Source organism: Trachurus trachurus, assembly GCF_905171665.1.
Source record: "Trachurus trachurus genome assembly, chromosome: 3".
Classification (NCBI taxonomy): Eukaryota; Metazoa; Chordata; class Actinopteri; order Carangiformes; family Carangidae; genus Trachurus; species Trachurus trachurus.
The window spans coordinates 2086274-2100940 of NC_139893.1; the positions used below are offsets into that span (position 1 = coordinate 2086274).

General features: G+C 38.2%; 1 protein-coding gene and 1 long non-coding RNA gene across 2 annotated transcripts in view; one reads left to right on the forward strand and one right to left on the reverse strand.

The window, feature by feature from the left end:
* LOC311005308 overlaps nt 1–14667 on the forward strand; it is a 457476-nt gene that overhangs the window by 216970 nt on the left and 225839 nt on the right. The window lies entirely within an intron of this gene.
* The window catches only part of pde8a (phosphodiesterase 8A), a 109379-nt gene continuing 103804 nt past the window's right edge, over nt 9093–14667 (reverse strand). Inside the window, exons 20-22 of the mRNA XM_083996808.1 lie at nt 14162–14326; nt 12018–12147; nt 9093–9262 (exon numbers count right to left, since the gene is read on the reverse strand). Coding sequence (XP_083852934.1) covers nt 9156–9262; nt 12018–12147; nt 14162–14326 — 402 coding nt within the window. The 3' untranslated portion in view covers nt 9093–9155. The remainder of the gene's footprint in view (nt 9263–12017; nt 12148–14161; nt 14327–14667) is intronic.

Sequence of the window (14667 nt, forward strand, 5' to 3'; positions counted from 1 at the left end):
AACTATTTTTGAAAAAAAAAAAAAAAAAAAAAAGTTTAACCTTTACTTTGGTATTGTAATTATAGACTGTTCAAAAATAGAGGTCAAACACATAAATTACATGTTTTTTTTTTGTTTAGTTTAGTTTTTTCCCCAAATATAGCCAAATATAACTGTAGAAAAATATTCAGGCAGTTACTGAGAGTTCATCATGCCCACGGCCTGTTGGAGAGGTCTGGGGTTATTTATAGAGGCTTGCTCCCTGTAAGGCTGGGATGTCTGTCAGAGTCACAGCTAACTTCTGAGACACTCAGTGGTGTTTATGTTTATAGAAGATATCATTTAATATGGTCACAAACAGATGTAAAAAATGAACAAATAGGCCTACATAAAGAGCCACATGCAGGCTGAGGCTCTGCTGCTCTGAGGTCAGCAGGTGTCACTCCTGTGTGTGTTTTATGTTTTAAGTCTTTATTCTTTGTTTTACATTGTTATTTGCTGCAGGTGGAGACCATGGATCTATTAGAAGAACATATTAACATTCATACATTCTTATAATAGAGCCATGGTGGAGACAGAGACTAGATTGATAAGTTAATAACAATGAAAACAGTTTCTATTATTGGTTCGATCTCAGACTCACTGTGCAATGTGCAGTGTTTTTACTGAGCTGAAGAGCTGTTGTGTTACCTGTAGACGGAGATTCCCCCTGTTGTCGACACTGATGTTGATCTGTTGGAGTTGTTCATCAACAGTTACCATCTTTTATTGCAAAGCTACACTGCAAAAACTCAAAAACCAAGAATATCTGTCTTATTTCTAGTCGAAACAAATCTCATCCTACTTAAATAAGATTCATCACATTAAAAAGCAGCTTGTTTTTAGACACTTTTTACTTCTTTCAAGCAGATTTTCACTTGAAATAAGTAGAAAATCTGATAGTGGATCAAGTTTTTCTTTCTTATTACAAGCACAAAAAACTTGCTTTCACTGGCAGATTTTTCTACTTATTTCAAGTGAAAATTAGTTTGAAACAAGTGAAAATGATCTAAAAACAAGTTCATTTTTAGGTGATGAGTATTATTTTAAGTGGGAAGAGATTAGTTTTGACTAGAAATGAGACAAATATTATTGGAAAGATTTTGAGTTTTTGCAGTGTATTGTAGGCTACTGCATTTACACTCCATTTGTGATGTTTTCTCCTGTCTGTTGTCTGTCTTGGAGACACTGGAGACATTCACTTTCCTCCCTGATGGATTGATTTAGTATCATATCATATCATATCATATCACATTAAAAAGCATGTGTATCTCTGTGGCGGGAGTAAAACTGTGGAATAGCTTATCAGAGGATCTCAAACAATGCAAAAACATAACACAATTTAAACATAGATTAAAACATAGTAGAAAGCTATGAACAGGATTGAATAATTGGGTGTTGATTGCTACTGTAATACTGTTTAATTATTTATTTCTTTTATTTTTTGGCTTCATTTGTTAATTATTGGAAACTTGTTTCTTCCTATGACTCTGAAGAGCTCTAATGGATATAATGGAAAATTGAATTAAAGGTTAGCCTAGGCATTTATAAGCTAGATAGCTTCAGCCTACACCTTTTTGATCCAATTATGAACTAGTTGAACTAATGATGGTTTTATAGAAGGTTGACTGACTGTGATTGATGCTCAACTGTAAATAATTTAGTGTAAAAGATCGGATAAACTACTACTACTACTACTACTACTACTACTACTACTATACCATATATCATATCGCTGACCTGCAAAGACATCAGCCAATAAATGTAGATATGAGGTCCTTGTTTTGCATGAGTTGTGTTGTTGACCATGGCCGGACTGACCCTTTAAAAAATGAGCTGTCCTCAGATGTCCCATCACGGCTGATTTGATTATTGGCACTATTCTGAATGGATTAAAAAAATAACACACACACACACACACACACACACACACACACACACACACACACACACACACACACACAATATGTTTGATTTTGTCATGGGTTATATAACAAGTCCTGGATTCGTTTCCATTGCCCCTCTCTCTCTGACTAAAGGTGCTATACGTGTTGTAATGTTTGGACAGAAAAAATACACAATATTTATCATTATTTGATGATTAAAAATGGTTCAGCACATTAAAACTCTCTCTATATATTATTTTTGTGTGTCTAGTTTGTGACCTATTCTGCTGCTGCTGCAACAGAGCCACCATCAACAGTGTTTGTCCTTTCTTCATGGCAGAGTGTGAGTAATGTCGTTGGATGTAAATCCAGTGTGACAGGGTGACCTTAATGTACAGTTCACACATATATTTTTAGTGCTGCGTAAAAAGAAGAAACATTTGATTTTCTGCATTGCACACAGTGTTCAACAGAGTGAAATACACAGCAATGCAACACTTCCTGGAGGAGATGGAGATGGAAACATGGATAATAAAGCGATCAAAATCTTTCCAAGAATATTTGTCTTATTTCTAGTCAAAACAAATCTCATTATACCTAAAATATGTATACATACATAGTTATACATAAATAAGTAGCTTGTTTTCAGACACTTTTTACTTATTTCAAGTCTATTTTCATTTGAAATTAGTAGAAAAATCTGATAGTGGGGCAAGTTTTTCTTTCTTATTACAAGCACAAAAAACCTGCTTTCACTGGCAGATTTTTCTACTTATTTCAAGTGAAAATCTGTTTGAAACAAGTGAAAATGATCTAAAAACAAGTTAATTTTTAGGTGATGAGTCTTATTCTAAGTGGAAAGAGATTAGTTTTGATTAAAATTGAGACATTTTGACAAGAAATGAGACAAATATTCTTGGAAAGATTGAGTTTTTGCAGTGTAACGACAGTATAGTATGTGATATAACGAGCATAGTGTTGTAATGTGTGTGTGTCTGTGGCTAAAACTTAAACCTGGTCTAATTTTAGCAAAGTGATAAATAGTTAAACCACAGCGGTCACTCACTATTACATCATCTGACTTTCACCACATGTTGCAGATCAGCTGTGAATCATTGATGAATAACTCACGTTGTAGTTTGTCTGTTTAATACTTCAGAACGTTCTTTAATCTTTAATGATAAATGAGGACTGACCCACAGTTTGGCTGCTGCTTGTTAAACCTCAGATTAACATGATCTGGTGTTCGCTGCTGCTGCTGCTGAAAATGAACCGTTTTAATGAAGATTAAAGCAGATTTCAGTTGTTTTCTTGTGTCGTTTCAGAGCGGCTGCAGGAGATTCGTCAGCGGACCGACGTGTACACTGCAAAAACTCAAAATCTTACCAAGAACATTTGTCTTATTTCTAGTTAGTAGTTTATCAACAGTTACCATCTTTTATTGCAAAGCTACACTGCAAAAACTCAAAAAGTCTTATTTCTAGTAATTTATAGTCGCAACAAATCTAATTGTACTAAAATTAAGACTCATCACATAAAAAGTAGCTTGTTTTTAGACACTTTTAACTTTTTTCAAGCAGATTTTCACTTGAAATAAGTAGAAAAATCTGATAGTGGAGCAAGTTTTTCTTTCTTATTAACACACAAAAACCTGCTTTCACTGGCAGATTTTTCTACTTATTTAAATTGAAAATTTGTTTGAAACAAGTGAAAATGATCTAAAAACAAGTACATTTTTATGTGATGAGTCTTATTTTAAAGCAGAAGTGAGTGATCCGGTCGTTTTCGCTAATGCTGCGTTCCAGGTAGGCTTTTGAAATCGTAAATTACAGCTTCAAGTCACAACTTACGACTTTGTAGCGTTCCAGGCAACCCACTCGTGTTTTTCCGACCTGTTTTACCGGTGAAAGTCACTATAACGGCCACTCGTAACTTCCGACCGGTGAACTCGTACCAGATCGAACTGGTACGACTTCACAGGTCGGAAAAACACGAGTTTCCTTGAACGCACCATAACAGTCCTCGTCCCTACGTCACCACATTCACGGCGTTCCTTGGCTGCACACACAGCCCTGCATGCCGTTCTCTCTCCTCATTGGATAAAAACTGTAGGATACGATAAATGTTTTCTCTTCGGCTCAGAGCAGAGCAGAGGGACTGACAGACCCGTGTTTCAGACCAAACACTCTATGTAAGTGATTGCTGTCGGAAGATATAACTATTTAAGACTTATATTAACACAAATATATCACTCACTTCTGCTTTAAGTGGAAAGAGATTAGTTTTGATTAAAATTGAGACATTTTGACAAGAAATAAGACAAATATTCTTGGAAAGATTTTGAGTTTTTACAGTGTAGTTTGAGCTGCATCTTATTCACAAAATTGAAAACCTTTGATTCATCTCATCTCTGTAAAAACAAGATGCCACAAGGAAAAAGAAGAAACAAAAACCAGACACTGAAAGAAAGAAAGAAAGAAAGAAAGAAAGAAAGAAAGAAAGAAAGAAAGAAAGAAAGAAAGAAAGAAAGAAAGAGGTAGTTAAACAGCTTCAAAGTCAAAATATTCACGATTAAACAACAGATGAGAGAGATGAAATAAATAAGAAGACAGGCAGTGAATTACTGCAGGAAACAGACTGCAAACTCATAATTGACATTATTTTATTTTTCATTGAATAGTTTCTAAATTTTTTTCCGTGCCTTCAGACCAAGATGTGAATCAGAAGGAACAAACAAATCCCCTGATTGAGTGTACAATTCTGTCATAAGAGAGAAACAAAGATAACCTTGGGTCAATACGTCTTGATCAACCACCACCACTTGCTTAGCTGTTATGGCATTTTATATACTGTTTAAAGAGGAAATATTCTTAATAAGCAACAATCTTTAACATATATATTAGTATCCTAATCTGAAACCAACCTTGAACAAAAAGCTGTTCCCTGGGTCTGTGCATATTAAGGATGTTGGACAAGTGGCCAAAATAGAAATGATGTTTGATCTATAATAATCAATGCGAGCCGGCCTCGGGGAGAGACCGACTACTTAAAGGGATAGTATAATTTTTTTTAAAGGGTGGTTGTATGATCTACAAATAGCCCCTAAGTACTTTAATTGCAGTAGAAGACTCTCTGCACTCCTCCCGTTAGCAACGCCAGCCCATAATAGCCCTGCCCAGAGATTTACAACATACAGTGTTGTGAATGGACCCAAAGAAACGGCCTATTTTCACGGCCTAAAAGAGGTTTTACCTGAAAAAAAAATACACAGTTCCATTGTTCACTATAATATAATTTTTTCCAGCCCCTCAAAGTGCAGGAAAAACACAGTTTTTATTTGGACCTAACCAACTGCTGATCGGCGGGCGCTAACCCTGGGCGGAGGGATACGTGAGTTGGTTAGGTCCAAATAAAAACTGCGTTTTTCCTGCAGTTTGAAGGGCTGGAAAAAATTATATTATAGCGAACAATGGAACTGTGTATTTTTTTTCATGTAAAACCTCTTTTAGGCCGTGAAAATAGGCCGTTTCTTTGGGTCTGTTCACAACACTGTATGTTGTAAATCTCTGGGCAGGGCTATTATGGGCTGGTGTTGCTAACGGGAGGAGTGCAGAGAGTCTTCTACTGCAATTAAAGTACTTAGGGGCTATTTGTAGATCATACAACCCCAATTTAAAAAAATGCTACTATCCCTTTAAAGACAGTGATAGACAACTCTGCAATCCACATCCTTCTTTAACCATTTAGTTCTCTGTATACACGCTGCTGTTGTGTGTGTGTGTCACCGTCCCGTTCACAGGTATTCAGATAGCTAGAATGGCTGATCTCATTTGCTGCAAATCCAGTGTAAAATTCATTGTCTATATAAAAATATTGAGATTTACTTGAACATAACCTTTCTGACTATGTTATAATAAAAACTCCAAGATGTCCGTTTGCAGTTGCACAGTGGGATGTACTGTATAAATATTGTATAAAATAAGGCAGTCTTTTTCAGTAGGATAAACCAGATACAAAAAATTTCTGGGAGAAAAAATTATTTTCAAGTCCAAAATGTTTTTTTTTTCACATATTTCTGCTGCTGTTGTTCAAATGTCGAGCGGTTTACAGCATTAAACCAAGAGGAAGGGATTGTTGCAACAATGAAATTCACCCACACACCCGCACCTGCAGCCCAAACACACACGCATACACATGCACGCTCACACGCACACACTCTCTCTCACACACATACATACATACATACATGCAGACTCCTGATGATCAGCAATAACAGCTTATTCTCCAATGCAACATCCCATCCCTGGACAAATCACTGAGACGTATAGACATTTCTAATATTTTTTTTACAGTGCAATACAAAAGTGTTCATTCAAACTGGTACTGTACTTCTGATAAGAAAATAAAAATGTTTAATATGGTAATAATGCTTCATATGAATAATAATTGTAATTTTTTCTGAGAGTTATAGTAGTATTTGTCTTCATCAGCTTTGGCTTTTCTCTCTCTTTTTTTTTTAATTCATTTTTGTTCTTATTTATGTATTTATTCATTCATTCATTCATTTATTTATCAACTAATTCATGTATGAATTTTTTTTATATAGAAAATATGGAACATCTAAGAAAAATTAAACATACCAAATCATCTGTAATTAGTTACCTATGATCGTGATGTTGAGGTTTTCGTCTCTCAGCAGTGGCCTAAAGTCAAAGATCCACTCCAACCCCCCCCGAGTGTGTGTGTCCGCTGCTGCTGCTGCTGTCACGGCAACGTGTCTGTCCACTCCCATCACTTCAGGAAAGTATTGCCCCGACAAAAAAAACAAAAAAACAAAAAAAAATCAAACAAAAAGCAGTGGAGTGTTCTGTCATGGTGCAGAAGGAGCAGTCAGTTTCTGCCTTCGATTCGCTGCTGCAGCCCGACCAGGATGCACGGACGGAGAGATGCACTGCAAAAACTCAAAATCTTACTAAGAATATTTGTCTTATTTCTCGTCAAAATGTCTCATTTCTAGTCAAAACTAATCTCATTATACTTAAAATAAGACTAATCACATTAAAAAGTAGCTTGTTTTTAGACACTTTTTACTTCTTTCAAGCAGATTTTCACTTGAAATAAGTAGAAAAATCTGATAGTGGATCAAGTTTTTCTTCCTTATTACAAACACAAAAAACCTGCTTTCACTGGCAGATTTTTTTTACTTATTTCAAGTGAAAATTAGTTTGAAACAAATGAAAATTATCTCAAAAATAGTTCATTTTTAGGTGATGAGTCTTATTTTAAGAGAAAATAGATTAGTTTTGACTAGAAATGAGACATTTTGACAAGAAATAAGACAAATATTCTTGGAAAGATTTTGAGTTTTTGCAGTGTGGAGAGATGGACGACCTCGTGTCCAGACAACACATCCATCCTCCTCCTCCTCCTCCTCCTCCTCCAGTGTCGCTCGCTTCGCTCCTTCAGTAAACGAGCAGTTTGTGTTCATAGATAGAGAGTGCCTAAGTGGAAGCAGGAAGTAACGGTCGCCATGGGAAGGAAACTCAACTCGGTAAAAAGTCTCCATGTTAAGTGAACGAGAGTCAAAGTTTTATTCCGTTTGATCCAATTAAAATTGTGTCAATGATAAATAAATCTGACCTCTACCTGTTTAAAACATCTCGTTTCACGAAGAGAAACCAGCAGTTTGTCGTAAAACGGCAACGGAAGAATGTTATTTAGTGTGAAGACGCTCTACGCACTGTAAAAACTCAAAATCTTTCCAAGAATATTTGTCTTATTTCTTGTCAAAATGTCTCAATTTTAATCAAAACTCATCTCTTTCCACTTAAACTAAGACTCATCACCTAAAAATGAACTTGTTTTTAGATCATTTTCACTTTTTTCAAGCAAATATTCACTTGAAATAAGTAGAAAAATCTGCCAAGCAAGTTTTTTGTGTTTGTAATAAGAAAGAAAAACTTGCTCCACTATCAGATTTTTCTACTTATTTCAAGTGAAAATCTGCTTGAAAGAAGTAAAAAGTGTCTAAAAACAAGCTACTTTTTATGTGTTGAGTCTTATTTTAGATAGAATGAGATTTGTTTTGACTAGAAATAAGACAAATATTCTTGGTAAGATTTTGAGTTTTTGCAGTGCAGACTACAGATCTGGTGTCCCACAAAAATAATATGTCACCAACTGACATGGGAAAGGGTTATATTTTACAATAGTTTTACAACAAACTGCTGGTTTCTCTTCATGAAACGAGATGTTTTTAACAGGTAGAGGTCAGAGAGTTTTACACTGCAAAAACTGAAAATCTTACCAAGAATATTTGTCTTATTTCTAGTCCAAACTAATCAAATTATACTCAAAATAAGATAAGATAAAATTAGCTTGTTTTTAGACACTTTTTACTTCTTTCAAGCAGATTTTCACTTGAAATAAGTAGAAAAATCTGATAGTGGAGCAAGTTTTTCTTCCTTATTACAAGCACAAAAAACTTGCTTTCACTGGCAGATTTTTCTACTTATTTCAATTGAAAATTAGTTTGAAACAAGTGAAAATGATCTAAAAACAAGTTCATTTTTAAGTGATGAGTCTTATTTTAAGTGGAAAGAGATTAGTTTTGACTAGAAATGAGACAAATATTCTTGTTTTGTTGTATCGTTGTTGTATTCATTTTGCACTGTGTATCATCACACAATTCAATCGGATCACGAAATAAAACTTTGACTCCCGTTCACTTACATGGAGACTTTTTCCAAATTGAGTTTCCCATGGCGACCGTTAGTTCCTGCTTCCTGCTTCCGCTCTTCGGCTCTCTACTATACTCAGCTCAACTTCCCAGGCAAACAGGAGGAGAGAGAGAGCCCAACGTGACGGCTCCTCTTCTCTCGGTCTCGGTCCGAGTCCCGACACCGGCCGATGCCTCAGAGGCACAACGAGTTCACAACGATGCCGCTCGTTTGTGTTCGTGTCTGTTTGTCACAGTTCACATCTTACAGGGCAGAGGGGGGGTTGGGTGTAAGGTGGGGGGGCTGTGACTGTGGAGCCACCAAGTGTTTCTGCTGCAGCTAGTTAACCCCGTCAGTAGAGTTCCTTCTGCTTGGCGTTGCTACAGAAGCAGGAGAGTGAAGGCGAGGAGGCTGTGGCGTGATTGGCCGGCTGAGCTGAGCTGAGCTGAGCAGGGAGAGAGACGTCTGGTTGCCCCCCCGGAGCCCCCGGGGCCGAACGCGGCAGCGGCAGCGGCAGCGGCGGCGCCTTCTTTTACTCCGGCGGCGGTCGCAGGCTGTGCAGCTTCCTCTCGTCCAGACCTTTCCAGTACTTGAAGTTGTTGTCCAAGTGCTGCATGAGGTTGGGGAGGTCTGCAAACGCTGCAGAGGAGAAACAAGAGACTGTTTAAAACCTGGTTCAGTTCAACATTTTTGGCAAAGTGGCCCATTGCCATAATCCCTATAGTCATAGCAGTAGGTTCGTTACCTTTAATTGTCGGTGCGAAGCTGTTTTTAGAACGGCGGAGCAGAGCCGTGAGCTGCTCAGTCCCAATCATTTTGCTCTCCTCTGTGTGAGACTGCACTTTATCTGATGCACTTTACTTGACCACTATGTTCTTAACAGTGTTATCTCGGATTTTGTATTCAGTGTTTTAACGGTATTTCCTATTTTTATCTCTTATATGATCTCAATTAGTGCATATTCTATTTATATTGTTATTTATAATGATGCGTCTCTATGTCACTATATGTCCCTGCGTTGTATGTTTTTACCTTTATGTGATTCTATGAGCTGCAACCCAAATTGCCCTCTGGGGACATGGAATAAACTGAACTGAACTGAGAGCTACGCTACGGAGGCTCATGGGATTTCTTGGTTTCCCTCATCAAACTCATCAAATACACAATCCAACAACTCCACAACGCTCTGGTGGACAAGTTGTGAGCTGCACATTCACCACGCTATGAGATAATAACTAGGGCCGGGACTCGATTAAAAAAATTAATCGAATTAATCAGAGGCTTTGTAATTAATTAATCGCAATTAATCACATTTTAATCGCATATAAATATTTGACCTGAGCTTTTTTTTCACATGGATTTTAGTATACCATTGAATGACTGAATACATAAGCTTAAGCAACAAAACATTGTTTTTTTTCAAGGTGGTACTTAACCAAGACCAACAGACTAGGGATGCAAATTATCAATTAATTCATTATTAATATTTGATACATACAGATTAAATGGTCTTTCCTTCCAATACACTATGATGATTACTGTAGTATTTAACTAGGCTACTTAAATCACAGTAGCATAAACTGATTTGTTGAACTCAGCCTGATGTAAACATTAATAAAACTCAGTAACCAATCACACAGGCAGCTCCATGTTGTCCCTGTGTGATGTTCAGGGACAGGTCAGGACAGTCTGAAGACAGACAGCTCTGAGGTTGAAGTCTTATGCACCATGAAACACTGACAGGTCTGTAGCTAGGTCTTGACCACATATCTGCTGTTCAGCTGCAGCAAAGGAAACTCCGCTGTTCTCAGCTTCCCCGCGACGAGCGCTTTTTTTTTTTTTTTTTTTAAACACGCCCTCCCTTCCCAGAGCAGAGCGCGCAAGCAACAAGCCTGCTGCTGCCTGCAGAAACTGAATGTGGAGTAAAATGTCATATTCACAGTCACAACTTCCACAATAAAACCAAAGATTACCTGTTCAACATGAACTCAGCACCGCTGCTGCAGCAGCCTGAGCGGGCCTCTCTGCACCGCGGCGCCGCGGAGCTCCAGGCCCCGACTCTTCCTGCTCCTCTCCCCCAGACACAGGACCCCATCCTGGGTCACCCAGCGCGAGGAGTCTCCCTGTAGCATGAGGCTGTGCTCGGCGCTAGCCTACTAATAGCGGCGGCGCCAGTCCCGATGCCGCCGCTGTGCACCAGCTGCCGGTAACGAGGCGGAGCCAGTTGCCGTCGTCGCCGTCCCTGGCAACAGGACCGCGGCGACCGCTGGTACGAGCAGCGCCGCCATTAGCAGCTATTAGCACAGCCTCATGCTACAGGGAGACTCCTCGCGCTGGGTGACCGGCCACAGGGTGCTGTGTCTGGGGGAGAGGAGCAGAAAGACCAGGGCCTGGAGTTCCGCGGCGCCGCAGTGCAGAGAGACCCGCTCAGGCTGCGGCTCAGCAGGGCCGCGTGTATATCGGACCACAGGACCATAATCGCTGTATAAATGATGTAAATAATAATTACCAATGCTCCAAATTGTAGACCATAGCTTTAACTCGTTACTCACTGGTTTCTTAGCGATGGTACAGCCTGAGGCCAGCATACAACAGGTAACAGTGTTGTTGTCTCTTTTCACCTCCTCTCTCCCTTGCAGTGATCAGTGCATGGATGTTTTTAACAGTGTTGGCGGCTTGTTAGATGATTGTGCTCCAGTGTAATCAGTACGCCTGAAACTCATCCAGTGAGAAATGTTATGTGGTGCAAAATAAGTGTGATTAAAATGCGTTAATTTCTTTAACGCGTTAATGTTTGTGTAATTAATTAATCGTAATTAACGCGTTAAAGTCCCGGCCCTAATAATAACACAACGTTACCACACAGAGTTGTTTTAGAGGGAAATACAGAGACTGTTGATGGAAAACTGTCCCCTGAAGGCAACGTGCATCAGTGGTTTTGCATGAATTTCCCTCTTTTGTGCTTGTAATAAGAAAGAAAAACTTGCCCCACTATCAGATTTTTCTACTTTTCTACTTCAGAAAATCTGCTTGAAAGAAGTAAAAAGTGTCTAAAAACAAGCTACTTTTTAATGTGATGAGTCTTATTTTAAGTAGAATGAGATTTGTTTTGACTAGAAATGACATTTTGACTAGAAATAAGACAAATATTCTTGGTAAGATTTTGAGTTTTTGCAGTGTATGCACATACTTTTCAACGTGGTACGAGCAAAAGGTTGCTTTAACTTCCCTCTCCCTCTTAGGTTGTACCCTGCTCCCTCTCTTTCCCCAAACATTTTTTGGATTTTTCCTGGAAGTAGATTGTGCTTTGCTTTACATGTCACATAAAGTAGAAGTAGGCTAGTTATCCATCTTGTGTTTGAGTTGTGTTTGTTTACGTTGTGCGACATCTTACCATCCCAGGCATCGAACATGTCCGTGATGAAGTAGTCTATGAAGGAAATCTGGGACTTTGGGATGCTACACGTGTTTCTGTCGAACACAGGCATGACCACGGGCAGGCCTTGTCTCTTCTCCTCGTCCGTCTGTATCAGAGATAGAGATAGAGATGATCGTCAGCTACAATAAATACATTAAAGGAGAATTCCGTCCATTTTTTTGACCCCTAAATCGTTGTCCTGATGGTCACCCAAAATGCAGTATGCAGCATGCAAACAAAAGCAAAATATGCAGTATGCGAAAAATTCCCGGATGTCGTATTGATTGGTTAAATATCTCCAGTATGCATCTGACCAGTCTAGTTTGCATACTGTATCCCACAATGCAATGCGCCCCTGACGTCTAACCGTAACCAAAGACGGTTTAGAGTAGTGAAGTATCTTTGCCGTGTACTGTAACCATGTTATATAGCTTAATGAAATAAAACTTAATGCAGACTGATCGGTTCATTGTAAAACATTTATTTATTGATGTAAATGTGGTGATTTCTGAGCCCCGAGGAAGCGCTGCTCTTCTGTCTAATACACACAGGAAGCTTCACTTTACATTCAAACTAACTAATGCTACTGATACAGGTGTTAGATTTCATCACTGAGACTAACATTTATCTCCTAAAAATAATTTAACCAGCCGGTGGTAAACCTCTAAAAACCTGCGGGTAAGTTAATTAGCGATCGTTTTCTCCCCCGGGATGACGACGGAGGTTGGCCGGCCAAGCAGCTCTGCAGACCAGCTGCTGTCTCTGTGATGTCGCAAAAATAAACGGTGAGAGATATTCTGGACATTACCACTGCACTGCTCCACTGTTTACTGTTGTAAAGAATCATCACAAGAAGGAAAAAGTGTTTGTTTCTGTGGCGGGGAGAGCAGGCGCTCTGTGATCGGATAGTACACTGCAAAAACTCCAAATCTTACCAAGAATATTTGTCTTATTTCTAGTCAAAATGTCTCAATTTTAATCAAAACTAATCTCTTTCTTTAAAATAAGACTCGTCACCTAAAAATCAACTTGTTTTTAGATCATTTTCACTTGTTTCAAACTAATTTTCAATTGAAATAAAAATCTGCCAGTGAAAGGAAGTTTTTTGTGCTGGTAATAAGAAAGAAAAACTTGCTCCACTGTCAGATTTTTCTACTTATTTCAAGTGAAAATAGGGTTGAAAAAAGTAAAAAAAAAAAAAAAAGTAAAAAGTAAAAAAAAAGACAAGCTACTTTTTAATGTGATTTTTAGTATAATTAGATTAGTTTTGACTAGAAATTACATTTTAACCAGAGATAAGACAAATATTCTTGGCAAGATTTTGAGTTTTTTGCAGTGTAATGTCTTTCCAGGATGTTTCAGAGTTGGGCTATCTGACTGGCTATCTGGCTACAAGCAAAAACAAAGTTTATACAGTTTATACTCTACACTATGTGAGTTCAGTGGTGTCTCTAAGGATTCCAGTCATGTACCAGAGATATTTGATTGTTTTCTGAGTGTTTGTTGTGGTTGAAAGAATTGCCCCCATAGGTTAGCATTGTTGCTATCCCTAGCGTCGGGTAGACACACTGCAAAAACTCAAAATCTTACCAAGAATATTTGTCTTATTTCTAGTCAAAACTAATCTCTTTCCACTTAAAATAAGACTCATCACATTAAAAAGTAGCTTGTTTTTAGACACTTGTTACTTCTTTCAAGCAGATTTTCACTTGAAATAAGTGGAAAAATCTGATAGTGGAGCAAGTTTTGTCTTGCTTTGACTGGCAGCTTTTTCTACTTATTTCAATTGAAAATTAGTTTGAAACAAGTGAAAACTGTCTAAAAACAAGTTATTTTTTAGGTGATGAGTCTTATTTTAAGTGGAAAGAGATTAGTTTGGACTAAAATTGAGACATTTTGACAAGAAATAAGACAAATATTCTTGGAAAGATTTTGAGTTTTTGCAGTGCATGGTGTAACTCTGGTTTGCCTGCATCAATTTTAGTCGCGTTTTTTTTTCCTCCCCCCAACACTGGGTGACCATCAGGACAACGATTTAAGGGGTCAAAAATGACCGGAATTCTCCTTTAAACCATCAACTACCAGATCATTTTGTCGTCTTTCTCTTTCTCTTTCTTCACCTGTGCAAAATACTCCTCGGAGATGCGTCCGGCCCACTCGATGCAGAGCTCCAGCGGTCTGCAGGGGTTGGAGATGTCTGCACATTTAATCAGCATCCGCTTGACCAGGATGCGGTTCTCAGGCGACGTCAAGACGCCTTTCACCGACTCCTCATCACCGTTTCCCTGAAAAAAAAAAAAAAAAATACACACACAGCGCAAACATTAGCACAAAGACACATAAACACACACACATCAATCAATCAATCAATCAATCAAAATAAACTTTAATGTCCCCGGAGGGAAAATTGTCTTGGACAATCAATGCTGTACATCCTGCATACATACAGATTTTAAAACCATACACCATTTCACATACTCACACACACAACCAACAGAGATCACTTACAGACAGTACGACTAAGTTCATAGTTCATACAAAGTAATAAATAATTATTGCACTTTCTCCTATATTGCATCTTGCCTCAGTATTGCCACAGTCTCTGGGTCTAAATTACACCTTTTGT